This window comes from Thalassophryne amazonica, chromosome 8 (genome assembly GCF_902500255.1).
Source record: "Thalassophryne amazonica chromosome 8, fThaAma1.1, whole genome shotgun sequence".
Lineage (NCBI taxonomy): Eukaryota > Metazoa > Chordata > Actinopteri > Batrachoidiformes > Batrachoididae > Thalassophryne > Thalassophryne amazonica.
The window spans coordinates 74,995,551-75,013,511 of NC_047110.1; the positions used below are offsets into that span (position 1 = coordinate 74,995,551).

At 40.3% G+C, this 17,961-nt stretch overlaps 1 protein-coding gene and 1 long non-coding RNA gene across 2 annotated transcripts in view; both read left to right on the forward strand.

Annotated features, from left to right (window-relative positions):
* The window catches only part of chkb (choline kinase beta), a 73,123-nt gene extending 56,982 nt beyond the window's left edge, over window positions 1-16,141 (forward strand). Inside the window, exons 10-12 of the mRNA XM_034175503.1 lie at window positions 7,043-7,143; window positions 15,492-15,573; window positions 15,732-16,141. Of these exons, the coding sequence (XP_034031394.1) occupies window positions 7,043-7,143; window positions 15,492-15,573; window positions 15,732-15,800 (252 nt within the window). The 3' untranslated portion in view covers window positions 15,801-16,141. The remainder of the gene's footprint in view (window positions 1-7,042; window positions 7,144-15,491; window positions 15,574-15,731) is intronic.
* A 234-nt stretch (window positions 16,142-16,375) lies between these two features.
* Window positions 16,376-17,321, forward strand: LOC117515898. Its single transcript, XR_004562251.1, has 2 exons — window positions 16,376-16,759; window positions 16,893-17,321. It is a non-coding gene; the product is annotated as an uncharacterized LOC117515898 (long non-coding RNA).
* The last annotated feature ends 640 nt before the right edge of the window (window positions 17,322-17,961 follow it).

Sequence of the window (17,961 nt, forward strand, 5' to 3'; positions counted from 1 at the left end):
CCTTAACAGCCTGTGTGCCATATATATATATATATATATATATATATATATATATATATATATATATATATATATATATATATATATATATATATATATATATATATATATATATATATATATATAATTCAAAGATTAAATTAATTTTGCTTCTTATTGCATAACATAGTAAATGAAACTTGTTCTCTAGTGCAACTTATTCGCCCTATTGACGTATCCCATAATCCCTTGCGCGCCAGAGAGTCACTGCAGTCAAACATAGAGAATCCACATGACAATTGCAAATGAATATTATACTACAAAAACGTAATTTTTTATGCTTTTTGTCATGTTAATAAGAGACTGCACGCATAACATCATGAAAACTTGCTAAAACAATTATAAATAATCCATGTCTGTTACGTTTAATCTGCGTGGAATTTAATAAACGCAAACTGAATTTCAGACCTATTATATATATATTAGTCTGGAACAAAGAGGACAAACAGTGTTGTAAAGAACAATAATCAAGACGTTAAAGAACAAACTTTCCCCCAGAATGACATGATCAGGAAGCGAGCAGAGCTCACAGCAGCTCCCATTGAAAATAACGGAGAGACAGCGTGTGATTCTCGCATGTTTAGATAAAACAAACCTAATAACATCTATAAACCCAGAGAATATATTCATGAGAGTTTTAGGCACAATATAAAAATAGTTTTATGCTGCGATGTTAATGGTGTTGTCCGTGTGCAGCGGTTAAAGTGCAGCCTGATCAGAGCATCTCAATGCAGTTCTCAATGTTACTGAGATCTCGCAGTGCGGCGACCTCTTCGAGGTTTTGCGGGATTTGAAACATCAATAGGGTGAATATACATCTTTTTTTTTCTTCGAGGCATTTTTGGACAGGTGTCTTCTACTCTGGGAAATGTGTGTGTGTGTGTGTACAGTTGTATGCAACGTTTGGGCACCCCTGACAATTTTCATGATTTACCTTTATAAATCATTGGTTGTCTGGATCAGAAATTTCAGTTAAATATATCATATAGCAGACAAACACACTGATATTTGAGAAGTGAAATGAAGTTTTCAGTTTTACAGAAAGTGTGTAATAATTATTTCAACAAAATTAGGCAGGTGCATAAATTTGGGCACCCTTGTAATTTTATTGATTTGAATACATTTAGCATTAATTATTGGAACACAAAATTGGTTTGGTAGACTCATTGACCCTTGACCTAAATACACAAGTGAATCCAATCATGAGAGAGGATATTTAAGGTGGCCATTTGCAAATGTTTCCCCTCTTTGCATCTCTTCTAATGAGTGGCAACATCAAATGACCTGAAAACAAAGATTGTTCAACATCATGGTAGGGGAAGGATATAAAAAGCTATTTCAGAGATTTCAGCTGTCAGTTTCCACTGTGAGGAACATAGTAAGGGAATGGAAGACCACAGGCACAGTACTAGTTAAAGCCTGAAGTGGCAGGCCAAGAAACATCTCAGATAACCTGAAGCGAAGGATGGTGAGAACAGTCATAGTCAACCCACAGCCCTGCTCCAAAGACCTACAACATGATCTTGCTGCAGATACTATCTCTGTGCATCGTTCAACTATACCAGGGGTGGCCATGTTCGGTCCTCGAGAGCCACCTTCCTGACACTCTTAGTTGTCTCCCTGCTCCAACACACCTGAATCCAATGAAAGACTCGTTAGCAGTCTTTTAATGAGCCTTTATCTCAGTCCCCAGACCTGAAAATTATGGAAAATCTGTGGTGTGATTTTTACGCGAGCTGTCCATGCTCAGAAACCAACAAACCTGAGATGTTTTGTAAAGAAGAATGGTCCAGAATCCAGACTCTCATTGAAAGCTATAGGATGTGTTTAGAAGCTGTTATTTCTGCAAAAGGATGTACTAAACATTGATGTATTGAGGTGCCCAAATTTATGCACATACCTAATTTTGTTTAAAGAATTATTGCACACTTTCTGTAAATCCTATTAACTTCATTTCACTTCTCAAATATCATTGTTTGTAAAATCATGGAAATCATCAGGGGTGCCCAAACGTTTACATACGTGTGTGTGCGTGTGTGTGTGTGTATATGTGTATGTATATATATATATATATCCTTATTAGCGGGTACTTAACCCTTACAAAAGGTGCATGCTAAAACATATAGTCTACAAAAAAAAGGTCACGGAAGCAAAACGGTGAGTTTATTTGAACTTTTGAGCTTTGAACTATCGGTATTTAACAATATGGTACTCACATTATTTTTTATTATGGTTCTGTCACAAATCCATCGAAGTCTTCATCTTCTGTGTCTGAATTGAACAGTTGGTCTTCTAGCTGTGGCCACCTTGCTTTGTTTCTGCGGAAACTCTAGTCTTTTTAACTTGGCGCAGTTCATTTTCTTGTTTCGTCTCGCAGCTGCTCTATTCCCATGAACAACCGCGTAACTGATAGCCTGCAGTTTGAATTGTGCCTCGTAAGCATGTTTCTTCGCTGGCGCCATTTTCGGGGGTCCTTAGACAAACAAATGTTGTTTTGCAGGATACCGGTAGTATACGGTAACTACCGGAGGAGTGGCGGAGGTAGGTGTACGTACCACGGACTCACGGACTCTTCTCTGATTGGTTTATCGCTGGCAGCGTACGTACTCTACGCTACCAGCGTACGTACTTTACGTATTACGTCCTTGTGTCAGTGGAAAATGGTCCGATATTCCGACGGTCAAAGACAACGTCGGTCGTTTTTACAGATTTTGGAATTCAGTGTGCACATAAGGCGCACCGGATTATAGGGCGCACGGCCGTTTTTTGTGAAAATTTAAGGCTTTTAGGTGCGCCTTATGGTGCGGAAAATACGGTATACACTCGACAAAAATATAAACGCAACACTTTTGGTTTTGCTCCCATTTTGTATGAGATGAACTCAAAGCTCTAAAACTTTTTCCACATACACAATATCACCATTTCCCTCAAATATTGTTCACAAACCAGTCTAAATCTGTGATAGTGAGCACTTCTCCTTTGCTGAGATAATCCATCCCACCTCACAGGTGTGCCATATCAAGATGCTGATTAGACACCATGATTAGTGCACAGGTGTGGCTTAGACTGCCCACAATAAAAGGCCACTCTGAAAGGTGCAGTTTTGGTTTATTGGGGGGGATACCAGTCAGTATCTGGTGTGACCACCATTTGCCTCATGCAGTGCAACACATCTCCTTCGCATAGAGTTTATCAGGTTGTCAATTGTGGCCTGTGGAATGTTGGTCCACTCCTCTTCAATGGCTGTGCGAAGTTGCTGGATATTGGCAGGAACTGGTATACGCCGGTCCAGAGTATCCCAAACATGCTCATTGGGTGACATGTCCGGTGAGTATGCCGGCCATGCAAGAACTGGGACATTTTCAGCTTCCAAGAATTGTGTACAGATCCTTGCAACATGGGGCCGTGCATTATCCTGCTGCAACATGAGGTGATGTTCTTGGATGGCACAACAATGGGCCTCAGGATCTCGTCACGGTATCTCTGTGCATTCAAAATGCCATCAATAAAATGCACCTGTGTTCTTCGTCCATAACAGACGCCTGCCCATACCATAACCCCACCGCCACCATGGACCACTCGATCCACAACATTGACATCAGAAAACTACTCACCCACACGACGCCACACACGCTGTCTGCCATCTGCCCTGAACAGTGTGAACCGGGATTCATCCGTGAAGAAAACACCTCTCCAACGTGCCAAGCGCCAGCGAATGTGAGCATTTGCCCACTCAAGTCGGTTACGACGATGAACTGGAGTCAGGTCGAGACCCCAATGAGGACAACGAACATGCAGATGAACTTCCATGAGACGGTTTCTGACAGTTTGTGCAGAAATTCTTTGGTTATGCAAACCAATTGTTTCAGCAGCTGTCTGAGTGGCTGGTCTCAGACGATCTTGGAGGTGAACATGCTGGATGTGGCGGTCCTGGGCTGGTGTGGTCTGTCGTTGTGAGGCTGGTTGGATGTACTGCCAAATTCTCTGAAACGCCTTTGGAGACGGCTTATGGTAGAGAAATGAACATTCAATACACGAGCAACAGCTCTGGTTGACATTCCTGCTGTCAGCATGCCAATTGCACGCTCCCTCAAATCTTGCGACATCTGTGGCATTGTGCTGTGTGATAAAACTGCACCTTTCAGAATGGCCTTTTATTGTGGGCAGTCTAAGGCACACCTGTGCATTAATCATGGTGTCTAATCAGCATCTTGATATGGCACACCTGTGAGGTGGGATGGATTATCTCAGCAAAGAAGTGCTCACTATCACAGATTTAGACTGGTTTGTGAACAATATTTGAGGGAAATGGTGATATTGTGTATGTGGAAAAAGTTTTAGATCTTTGAGTTCATCTCGTACAAAATGGGAGCAAAACCAAAAGTGTTGCGTTTATATTTTTGTTGAGTGTGTGTGTGTGTGTGTATGTATACACGAGGTCTGTTAGAAAAGTATCAGACCTTTTTATTTTTTTCAAAAACCATATGGATTTGAATCACGTGTGATTGCATCAGCCAAGCTTGAACCTTTGTGCGCATGCGTGAGTTTTTTTCACGCCTGTCGGTTGCGTCATTCACCTGTGAGCAGGCTTTGAGTGAGCACTGGTCCACCCCTCTCGTCGTTAAGGAAATGGCAGAATGATTTGGAGCTTTGCTGCATCAATTTTTTTCCAGAAACTATGAGAGACCTCCAGGTGGACACCATTCGGAAAATTAATATGGCTTTCAGGGACAGCGTCTGAGAGCGCGACATACTCCGAGCGCCGATCGACAGGCTCAAACCCCGCTGAAACAACCAGATCATTTCCAACGTGAAGGCTTTGTTGATCCGGGACGTCGTCTGACTTTCACAAAAAGGCAGAAGGCGTGGACATCAGCACTTTTTCGGCATATTCCACTGTTACAGGAGTTTTTTTCATGGAAAAAGAAGCGGATGAATGCGCCACCGTGCCGCTCATGGCGCGGGACAAAACCACCTCCGTGTTGGTCTCTCAGGACGGCTTTCAGGTGGCTTTCAGACGGCTTCCCGTTGCTTTTCAGTCGTGTGAATATCCGAGAAATTGAGCATGAGCTGGACATGCCCCAACATGTCCTGTGAGGCTTCATCACGGCGTTGCTTTGCGCCAAGCGGCTCCGCCGCGACGCCTCCGCACGTCTGTCTCAATGTGGCAAAAAAATGCTGATGTCCACGTCTTCCGCAATTCCTGTGCTATTCAGACGACATACCGGATCAAGACAGCGTCCAGTTTAGAAATGAACGGCACATTCCACTGTTACAGGACTTTTTGTCGTGGAAAGAGGACCGTCATCTTAGGTGCATGTCCACTGTGAGAGACATAATCTAAATTTAAAAAAAATCCGGAAATCACAATGTATTTTTTATATATATATATATATATATATATATATATATATATATATATAAATTTATTTGTATGTTACTGCTGCAAATAAGTATTTCAACACCTGTGAAAATCAATGTTAATATATGGTACAGTAGCCTATGTTTGCAATTACAGAAGTCAAATGTTTCCTGTAGTTTTTCACCAGGTTTGCACACACTGCAGCAGGGATTTTGGTCCACTCCTCCATACACATCTTCTCTAGATCTTTCAGATTTGGAGTTTCAGCTCTCTCCAAAGATTTTCTATTGAGTTCAGGTCTGGAGACTGGCTAGGCCACTCCAGCACCCCGAAATGCTTCTTACGGAGCCCCTCCTTAGTTTCCCTGGCTGTGTGTTTGGGGTCATTGTCATGCTGGAAGACCCAGCCATGATCTATCTTCAATGCTCTTACTGAGGGAAGGAGGTTGTTTGCCAAAATCTCACAATACATGACCCCATCCATCCTCCCTTCAATACGGTGCAGTCGTCCTGTCCCCTTTGCAGGAAAGCACCCCCAGAGTATGATGTTTCCACCCCCATGCTTCACGGTTGGGATGGTTTTCTTGGGGTTGTTCTCGTCAACTGGTAAGTGGAGTTGATTCCAAAAAGCTCTATTCTGGTCTCATCTGACCACATGACCTTCTCCCATGCCTCCTCTGGATCATCCAGATGGTCACTGGTGAACTTCAAACGGGCCTGGACATGTGTTGGCTTGAGCAGGGGGACCTTGCTGCCCTGCAGGATTTTAAACCATGACAGCATCATGTGTTACTAATGTAATCTTTGTGACTGTGGTCCCAGCTCTCTTCAGGTCATTGACCAGGTCCTCCTGTGTAGTTCTGAGCTTTCTCAGAATCATCCTTACCCCACAAAGTGAGATCTTGCATGGAATCCCAGACCGAGGGAGATTGACAGTCATCTTTCTAATAAATAATCATAACAGTTGTTGTCTTCTACCAAGCTGCTTGCCTGTTGTCCTGTAAGTCCATCCCAGCCTTGTGCAGGTCTACATTTTTGTCCCTGGTGTCCTTAGACAGCTCTTTGGTCTTGGCTATGGTGAGCAGGTTGGAGTGTGATTGATTGCATGTGTGAACAGGTGTCTTTTATACAGGTAACAAGTTCAAACAGGTGCAGTTAATACAGGTAAAGAGTGCAGAGTAAGAGGGCTTCTTAAAGAAAAAAAATAACAGGTCTGTGTGAGCCAGAATTCTTGCTGGTTGGTAGGTGTTCAAATACTTATTTGCAGCAGTAACATACAAATAAATTATTAAAAAAAAAAAAATCATACATTGTGATTTCCATTTTTTTTTTTTTTTTTTTTTTTTTTTTTTTTAAGATTCTGTCTCACAGTGGACATGCACCTAAGATGAAAATTTCAGACCCCTCCATGATTTCTAAGTGGGAGAACTTGCAAAACCGCAGGGTGTTCAAATACTTATTTTCCTCAATGTACGTGTGTGTGTGTGTGTGTGTGTGTGTGTGTGTGTGTGTGTGTGTGTGTGTGTGTGTGTATATAATATACACACACACACACACACATAAAATTGGCAAGTGTGTTGTTTTGTTTTTTTAAATTCTGTCTTGTGCTAAATATGTCAACATTTTTCTTCTTTTTTTCCAGCTTCATTTTATTCGTAGCTATTTAGCAGAACAGAAACAATGCCCTGAAATAACTCTGGACCAGACACAAATTGAAGAGCAGATGATAACTGAAGCTAACAGGTAACCTTAAATATGATTATATTATGTTTAATTTTATTCATATAAAACTCGCTTATAATGGATTCAGGTGGACCAACAAATTTTGTCCATTCTAATCTAAAATGGACAGAATCCATTATATGTATGTAACGGATTAGTTACTGTCAGGAGGTGCCGAACGATCTACGGGGATCCTAATTTAATGGCCAGGTCAAAAATTCCTCTGAAGAAAATAAACCCCTGCCTTAAATAAGCAGGCATTATGTCCATGTAAAAAGATTTTGTCAAGTCACATTTCTTTTTTTTCTTTTTAAGTCCGCTGCGGAGTGGGACCTTTAAAATCTTAAAGCCTGATTAATGCTTCTGTAACTCCATGGCCATGCAATGACGTCGACGTGCGTGACAGTTTTAAAGTTCTCTATTGTGTCTTCATGCAATTTTTCTGGATTAATTTGTTCCTCAACAAACTCTTCTTTCTACAATCATCAAGCTCCAGATTAAAGGTAAGGTGTACAATTTCCCTCCATGAATTGCAGGTCATTTGAGCGTCATTTTCCGACTTCGTGTTGTGAAGTTTGTCATATTTGCGGATAGAGCTGAAACAACTAATCGAGTTAATCAATTAAAATCGATTATTAAAATAGTTGTCAACTAATTTAGTCATCGATTAGTTGCTAAATAACTTTGTTTTACCGCAAATGTTTCATTTCTTCCATATAATCAACCGCGCTTTGCTTTGAATCTTGAACAAATGGAGTGCTTCGAGCTGCTGCTTCGTTGGTTTCATTTGTTTTATTTTGCTTTATCTTAATTTTTCCCCACTAAACCCAAAAGAGCATATGTCCGTGACGAATATTTACCTTTTTATGTTAAATTGACCTGTTATGGTCTTCTAAAACAGTTGATAGATGTACAGTCGTCCCTCGTTTATCGCGGGAGTTATGTTCTAAAAATAACCCGCGATAAGCGAAATCCGCGAAGTAGTCAGCGCTATTTTTTTGCAATTATTAATGTTTTAAGGCTGTAAAACCCCTCACTACACACTTTATACACTTTTCTCAAACAGGCATTAACATTTTCTCACTTTTCTCTCCTGTGTAAACACTGTCTTTTTCTTCTGTGCGAGAAGATTATAAACCGACACATGCAAAACACAGTGCGCGTACTCTCCCTTCGCTCACTGCCTCCAGAGGTACGGATGCGGGACCTGCAAAGAATCCAAGTCCTCTCTCGGTGGCCACGGAGCTCTGCGGCTGCCGTCAACATCCGCATCAAAACAGTGAGCGTAGTCTCTGGACCTGTTGCTAGATTTGGCGCAGTTCCTCACAGCAGACAGGAGGGCGGTGTGAGTGGCCTGCTGCTGCATTTACCGAGCCTGCAGAAAGCGCATCGGAGGCAGTGAGAACAGTCGCGGTGATACCGACCAGTGCCGCGACCGGCCCACCTGATAAGGACGCAGAACACAATGTGCCGTTAAGAAAATGCGAAAAAAAAAAATGCATGCAAAATTGCACTAAAAAATCTGCGTAACTTCGAGGCCGCGAAAGGTGAACCACGTTATAGCGAGGGACTACTGTATTTTATGCTAACACCGATGCTAATGCATTAGCATGTCTATGACGTTTTCATTGTTAAAGTTAGCATTAAGCTGCTGGCATTTCAGCATGTTTGTGCATTTGTTTTCTGTATAGTAATTAATGGCTCAGCGTTTGTTGTCGCAAAAGAGTCAAATGTATTACAAATTATAATATTTTTAAATTTATTTTTATTTATATATTAATAATAGCAACAATAATAATAGTAATAATAGCTAATAATGCTACAATACAATTTTAGAGAGAGTCACATGTGTCATTGTGAAATGACCACATAGTTTACAAGTTATACAGAGAATGTTGCACATATGAGTCAGGCTACAGTTTTTGATTTAGGTTTTATGGTTAACTGGTTATGCTAATTGCTCATTTGCAGCAACAAAAATACCTCTTTTTTTCACCATATATTTTATAACATTTATATGTTTCAGTGTTGTTTTATGGCAACTCAGCACTTTGATAAAGCAATGCCATTTGAAATAATTTTTTTGTTCTTTATTATAAACTGTTTTATTCTTTATCATTTTATATTCCAACATCCAAGGGACATTTGACGATTTGTTTTTTTTTTCAAGTATTTTAAGTTTTCAAATAATGTTCTGTTGTTAAATAAAGTGATGGAAGGAGAGAAAAATTGTTTCCCTGGCACATTTTTAAAAAATTCCCTGCTAATCCGATTAATCGTGTCCAAACCCCATCAGATTCATCGATGATCCAAATAATCATTTGATGCAGCCCTATTTGTGGACTTTTCTGCCAAACGTATTTGATCCGTGATCGAAATGTAATCTGCGTGTGCACTGCAAAAACCTTTAAATTATGATGGGAGAGGAAGGAGTGAAAACGGGAAAGTGACAAGTCACAGAGTTTTGCGGGGTGTGACTTAGCAGGTGCATGTCAGGCTGCTGGTCCCATGTCTGAGCACAGTTTGGAAAAATTGACTGGACTTTTAATCACACAAATATGGTACCCACTTTCTTCTAATCAGTGAGCGTCAGTGCTGATCTTAATTTCATACCTCTGTTACTGGGCATTTCCAGACTGCTCTGTCCGGTACATGTGAGGCGTTTTTAATGATGTTTTGTCTGATGTGAGTGAAAATCCATTATACAAAATTCGGTATATTAAAGGAATATTGACCGAGCGTGAGGTTTGTACAAGAAAATATCAGACCAAGGTGCTGACAGTACAGACCGAGCAAAACGTGCAGTGTTGCCCGAATATGAAAGCTGTTTTTGTGCTTATAGTCAGACCTGTTCGCTTTCTTCACCTCCGTGAAGAACTTGCTAACAGATGGTCCGGTCGTTAGCTGGTAAGTTTTCAATGTGTTTTTTTTTTTTTTTTCGATGCTGTTTAGCTATTTCAATCAATCAATCAACTTTTTTCTTGTATAGCGCCAAATCACAACAAACAGTTGCCCCAAGGCGCTCCACATTGCAAGGCAAGGCCATACAATAATTATGAAACACAGTCTACGTCTAAAGCAACATAACCAAGGGATGGTCCAGGGTCACCCGATCCAGCCCTAACTATAAGCCTTAGCGAAAAGGAAAGTTTTAAGCCTAATCTTAAAAGTAGAGAGGGTATCTGTCTCCCTGATCTGAATTGGGAGCTGGTTCCACAGGAGAGGAGCCTGAAAGCTGAAGGCTCTGCCTCCCATTCTACTCTTACAAACCCTAGGAACTACAAGTAAGCCCGCAGTCTGAGAGCGAAGCGCTCTAATGGGGTAATATGGTACTATGAGGTCCCTAAGATAAGATGGGACCTGATTATTCAAAACCTTATAAGTAAGAAGAAGAATTTTAAATTCTATTCTAGCATTAACAGGAAGCCAATGAAGGGAGGCCAACACGGGTGAGATATGCTCTCTCCTGCTAGTCCCCGTCAGTACTCTAGCTGCAGCATTCTGAACCAACTGAAGGCTTTTTAGGGAACTTTTAGGACAACCTGATAATAATGAATTACAATAGTCCAGCCTAGAGGAAACAAATGCATGAATTAGTTTTTCAGCATCACTCTGAGACAAGACCTTTCTGATTTTAGAGATATTGCGTAAATGCAAAAAGGCAGTCCTACATATTTGTTTAATATGCGCTTTGAATGACATATCCTGATCAAAAATAACTCCAAGATTTCTCACAGTATTACTAGAGATCAGGGAAATGCCATCCAGAGTAACGATCTGGTTAGACACCATGCTTCTAAGATTTGTGGGGCCAAGTACAATAACTTCAGTTTTATCTGAGTTTAAAAGCAGGAAATTAGAGGTCATCCATGTCTTTATGTCTGTAAGACAATCCTGCAGTTTAGCTAATTGGTGCGTATCCTCTGGCTTCATGGATAGATAAAGCTGGGTATCATCTGCGTAACAATGAAAATTTAAGCAATACCGTCTAATAATACTGCCCAAGGGAAGCATGTATAAAGTGAATAAAATTGGTCCTAGCACAGAACCTTGTGGAACTCCATAATTAACTTTAGTCTGTGAAGAAGATTCCCCATTACATGAACAAACTGTAATCTATTAGACAAATATGATTCAAACCACCGCAGCGCAATGCCTTTAATACCTATGACATGCTCTAATCTCTGTAATAAAATTTTATGGTCAACAGTATCAAAAGCAGCACTGAGGTCCAACAGAACAAGCACAGAGATAAGTCCACTGTCCGAAGCCATAAGAAGATCATTTGTAACCTTCACTAATGCTGTTTCTGTACTATGATGAATTCTAAAACCTGACTGAAACTCTTCAAATAGACCATTCCTCTGCAGGTGATCAGTTAGCTGTTTTACACCTACCCTCTCAAGAATCTTTGAGAGAAAAGGAAGGTTGGAGATTGGCCTATAATTAGCTAAGATAGCTGGGTCAAGTGATGGCTTTTTAAGTAATGGTTTAATTACTGCCACCTTAAAGGCCTGTGGTACATAACCAACTAACAAAGATAGATTGATCATATTTAAGATTGAAACATTAAATAATGGTAGGACTTCCTTGAGCAGCCTGGCAGGAATGGGGTCTAATAAGCATGTTGATGGTTTGGATGAAGTAACTAATGAAAATAACTCAGACAGAACAATCGGAGAGAAAGAGTCTAACCAAATACCGGCATCACTGAAAGCAGCCAAAGATAACGATACATCTTTGGGATGGTTATGAGTAATTTTTTCTCTAATAGTCAAAATTTTGTTAGCAAAGAAAGTCATGAAGTCATTACTAGTTAAAGTTAATGGAATACTCAGCTCAATAGAGCTCTGACTCTTTGTCAGCCTGGCTACAGTGCTGAAAAGAAACCTGGGGTTGTTCTTATTTTCTTCAATTAGTGATGAGTAGAAAGATGTCCTAGCTTCACGAAGGGCTTTCTTATAGAGCAACAAACTCTTTTTCCAGGCTAAGTGAAGATCTTCTAAATTAGTGAGACGCCATTTCCTCTCCAACTTACGGGTTATCTGCTTTAAGCTACGAGTTTGTGAGTTATACCACGGAGTCAGACACTTCTGATTTAAAGCTCTCTTTTTCAGAGGAGCTACAGCATCCAAAGTTGTCTTCAATGAGGATGTAAAACTATTGACAAGATACTCTAACTCCCTTACAGAGTTTAGGTAGCTACTCTGCTCTGTGTTGGTATATGACATTAGAGAACATAAAGAAGGAATCATATCCTTAAACCTAGTTACAGCGCTTTCTGAAAGACTTCTAGTGTAATGAAACTTATTCCCCACTGCAGGGTAGTCCATCAGGGTAAATGTAAATGTTATTAAAAAATGATCAGACAAAAGGGAGTTTTCAGGGAATACTGTTAAGTCTTCTATTTCCATACCATAAGTCAGAACAAGATCTAAGATATGATTAAAGTGGTGGGTGGACTCATTTACTTTTTGAGCAAAGCCAATAGAGTCTAATAATAGATTAAATGCAGTGTTGAGGCTGTCATTCTCAGCATCTGTGTGGATGTTAAAATCGCCCACTATAATTATCTTATCTGAGCTAAGCACTAAGTCAGACAAAAGGTCTGAAAATTCACAGAGAAACTCACAGTAACGACCAGGTGGACGATAGATAATAACAAATAAAACTGGTTTTTGGGACTTCCAATTTGGATGGACAAGACTAAGAGACAAGCTTTCAAATGAATTAAAGCTCTGTCTAGGTTTTTGATTAATTAATAAGCTGGAATGGAAGATTGCTGCTAATCCTCCGCCCCGGCCCGTGCTACGAGCATTCTGACAGTTAGTGTGACTCGGGGGTGTTGACTCATTTAAACTAACATTTTCATCCTACTGTAACCAAGTTTCTGTTAGGCAGAATAAATCAATACGTTGATCAATTATTATATCATTTACCAACAGGGACTTAGAAGAAAGAGACCTAATGTTTAATAGACCACATTTAACTGTTTTAGTCTGTGGTGCAATTGAAGGTGCTATATTATTTTTTCTTTTTGAATTTTTATGCTTAAATAGATTTTTGCTAGTTATTGGTGGTCTGGGAGCAGGCACCGTCTCTACGGGGATGGGGTAATAGGGGGATGGCAGGGGGAGAGAAGCTGCAGAGAGGTGTATAAGACCACAGCTCTGCCTCCTGGTCCCAACGCTAGACAGTCACAGTTTGGAGGATCCCAAAAAATTGGCCAGATTTCTAGAAATGAGAGCTGCTTCCTCTAAAGTGGGATGGATGCCATCTCTCCTAACAAGACCAGGTTTTCCCCAGAAGCTTTGCCAATTATCAATGAAGCCCACCTCATTTTTTGGACACCACTCAGACAGCCAGCAATTCAAGGAGAACATGCGGCTAAACATGTCACTCCCGGTCTGATTGGGGAGGGGCCCAGAGAAAACAACAGAGTCCGACATTGTTTTTGCAAAGTTACACACCGATTCAATGTTAATTTAGTGACCTCCGATTGGCGTAACCGAGTGTCATTACTGCCGACGTGAATTACAATCTTACCAAATTTACGCTTAGCCTTAGCCAGCAATTTCAAATGTCCTTCGATGTCGCCTGCTCTGGCCCCCGGAAGACAATTGACAATGGTTGCTGGTGTCGCTAACTTCACATTTCTCAAAACAGAGTCGCCAATAACCAGAGTTTGATCCTCGGCGAGTGTATCGTCGAGTGGGGAAAAACGGTTAGAGATGTGAACGGGTTGACGGTGTACACGGGGCTTCTGTTTAGGGCTACGCTTCCTCCTCACAGTCACCCAGTCAGCCTGCCTTCCCGACTGCACGGGGTCTGCCAGGGGGAACTAACGGCGGCTAAGCTACCTTGGTCCGCACCGACTACAGGGGCCTGGCTAGCTGTAGAATTTTCCACGGTGCGGAGCCGAGCCTCCAATTCGCCCAGCCTGGCCTCCAAAGCTACGAATAAGCTGCACTTATTACATGTACCGTTACTGCTAAAAGAGGCCGAGGAATAACTAAACATTTCACACCCAGAGCAGAAAAGTACGGGAGAGACAGGAGAAGCCGCCATGCTAAAACGGCTAAGAGCTAGTAGCTACGCTAAGCTAGCGGATTCCCAAACAGGGAATCCGACACTAGACAGGCTGTGGAGCAGCACAGGTAACGCACGACAACAGTGCTAAAATAAAATAAAAATCCACTAGACAGGCTGTGGAGCAGCACAGGTAACGCACAACAACAGTGCTAAAAAATAAAATAAAATAAAAATAAAAATCCACTGGACAGGCTGTGGAGCAGCACAGGCAACGCACGACAACAGTGCTAAAACAAAATAGAAATCCACTAGACAGGCTGTGGAGCAGCACAGGTAACGCACAACAACAGTGCTAAAACAAAATAGAAATCCACTAGACAGGCTGTGGAGCAGCACAGGTAACGCACGACAACAGTGCTAAAACAAAATAAAAATCCACTAGACAGGCTGTGGAGCAGCACAGGTACGCACGACAACAGTGCTAAAACAAAATAAAAATCCACTAGACAGGCTGTGGAGCAGCACAGGTAACGCACGACAACAGTGCTAAAACAAAATAAAAATCCACTAGACAGGCTGTGGAGCAGCACAGGTAACGCACGACAACAGTGCTAAAACAAAATAAAAATCCACTAGGCAGGCTGTGGAGCAGCACAGGTAACGCACAACAACAGTGCTAAAACAAAATAAAAATCCACTAGGCAGGCTGTGGAGCAGCACGACAACAGTGCTAAAAAATAAAATAAAAATAAAAACGAAAGCGTTAGCAAGCTAGTTAGCTTGCCAACGCTGATGAAGGTTAGCTGATAAAAGAGCTCCGTCGCGATGCTTCGACCGTTAGAGGTCTTCTTTAGGCGTTGGAGCACGGTGAAAAAGTAAAAAAAGTAAAAAAGTCTTGAAAAGACTGTTAATTCAAAGAACTCAAACAGCTCAGTTCAAACAGCTAACAGATACAGCAGAACACCGCTGTGCTCCGGAACCAGAAAAAAGTCCACCCTCCACCACAATAAGGCGTATGTTTATGGAGTATGTTCATGTCCAACTTGGTTTTTCTAATCGTGTTTTTTAGCTTTCTGGTTTTTAACAAATCTAATATGTGATCCAGATTGACTGTCATGTTAACATCTGATTTTGGAAAATATCAGACCGGAAATCAGCCAGTCAGAGCACACCCTCTTTCTGGAATACTTTGGTGCTTATAGTTAATAACTATAAGCACGTATGTATTACTATAAGCACGTGGCAGCGCAGAAAAAGAAGGCAGCAGTCTGTCCTTCCTGTCACGGTAAGAACTTTGTTTTTGTTGTAACATTATTTATGTTTGTGTTGTTTTGTAGGTATGCTTTAGCCTCACACTTCCTCTGGGGCCTATGGTCCATCATTCAAGCTAAGATATCAAAGATCGAGTTTGGATTCATGGTGAGAGTAAAAAAATATATATATATTTGCTGTTTTAACTGTGATGCAAGCTTAATATTTACCTACATTTGTTGCAAAACAAACAATGTTGGTTAATATTTGTTTAAAGTTTGAACTTTTGGATGCCACAGCTCACAGTGGACCATGTTGTTTTTCAGGACTACGCCCAGTGTCGATTTGATGCCTACTTCAAGCAAAAAAAAGCTAGTCTCCGAAACTCCACCTGAATCTTAACCAGAATGTACAGTCATGAGTAGGGTTGGGTATCAAGAACCGGTTCTTTTCGGGTATCATTAAGAAATGATTTGATCCACCGACATCAATAGCCTTTTTGCTTAACGATTCCCTTATCGGTCCTTCAGAGCGACTGTTGTTTTGGGGGGTGTTTGTTGGGGAAATAATCATGTCTCTGTCGATTACAGAACCCCTGCAGGGTTTGTAATCAACCGTTTCTGCAGCGCGGTCTTCTTTGAAGCTTGAAGCATTGATCCAACTCGCTGCTTCGTGGTTCTTTGTTTTATTTCACTTTATCTTAATTTTTTCCCCGCTTAAACCCCAAAGAGCATATGTCTGTGAGTAATATTTACCTTTTTTATGTTAAACCGACCTGTTATGGTCTTCTGAAACAGTTGATAGTCTTTTATAACTTAAAAACTGGACCGATGCTAACATGTTAGCATGTCTATGGCATTTTCAATGTTTGCATTAAGCTGTTCGCATCTCAGCACATTTATGTGCATTTGTTTTCTGTATAATAATGAATGGCTCAGCGTTTGTTGTCGTAAAAGAGGCAAATGTATTACAAATTGTTTTTTTTATTTATTTTTGTTTTTATATTAATAATAATAATAATAACAGTAATAATAACTAATAATGCTAACAATACAATTTTAGAGAAAGAGACAAAAGCTGTTGCAGAGATGCACTCAGAGAATTCATAGTCTGGCCCATACCGAAGTTGCTCTCGGTGTGTAGTGGGCGCCTTGTGTGGCAGCACCCTGACATCAGGGTGAATGTGAGGCATTGATTTGTAAAGTGCTTTGACCATCTGATGCAGATGGAAAACTGCTATATAAATGCAGTCCATTTACCGTTTACCCATCTCCCCATTACAGGTGTTTCTGAATATTGCAAACACAGTAGCAGCACTGAAAAAAAAACGCGCAGTTGATCACAATCAAAAGAAGTGAGTATAATTAGTAAATGCTGGTTTATGGACAAACTTGCACATACAAAGCTTATTGGTCGCTACAAATCATAACGATATGATGACCTGTAATATGCCTAACAAATATTACATTCTGTTTTCTGATTCATAGGCACTCTACATCATCCTAGCTCTTCTTGAGTTATAGTTAATGAGAAATACATTTTTTGGACTGCATAATGTCACACAATGGCATATACTGACATCACAATGTCGTGTAAAAATCAGCATGTGGTTGATTCATTTGAAATGGGACCAGCCTACCTTTGTTTTGATGTTATTATAGAAAATGTAATTTATTTTTTCAGTCATTTAATGTCACATGAATTCATTGTGTGGCATCATGATTGTGTTATGTATTTATTTATTTTAAATCTCAGACACAATGTGAAATAGACAAGAAAGCTAAAGCACCAAAAACAACACATAATATCGATTAAATAATAATAAATAAATATGTTCTAGAAGGAGCAGAAATCCTTATGGAGTCTTACCCATTCCTCTGTTTTAAATGTTCAAAAAGACCCCCCCCCCCCCCCCCACTAACAACATTACATAATTAATATCTTGATTATTAACTAACTCCTGAAATGTTTATAATACTTTCAGAATTAATTTTAAAAATGAAATATTAACTATAGCAAAAAAGCAACTTCCCAAACGTAGACACACACTTACAGCATATACAACCCCTGGCAAAAATTATGGAATCACTGGCCTTGGAGGATGTTCATTCAGTTGTTTAATTTTGTAGAAAAAAAGCAGATCACAGACATGACACAAAACTAAAGTCATTTCAAATGGCAACTTTCTGGCTTTAAGAAACACTATAAGAAATCAAGAAAAAAAAAATTGTCAGTCAGTAACGGTTACTTTTTTTAGACCAAGCAGAGGGAAAAAAAATATGGACTCACTCAGTTCTGAGGAATAAATTATGGAATCACCCTGTAAATTTTCATCCCCAAAACTAACACCTGCATCAAATCAGATCTGCTCGTTAGTATGCATCTAAAAAGGAGTGATCACACCTTGGAGAGCTGTTGCACCAAGTGGACTGACATGAATCATGGCTCCAACACGAGAGATGTCAATTGAAACAAAGGAGAGGATTATCAAACTCTTAAGAGGGTAAATCATCACGCAATGTTGCAAAAGATGTTGGTTGGTCACAGTCAGCTGTG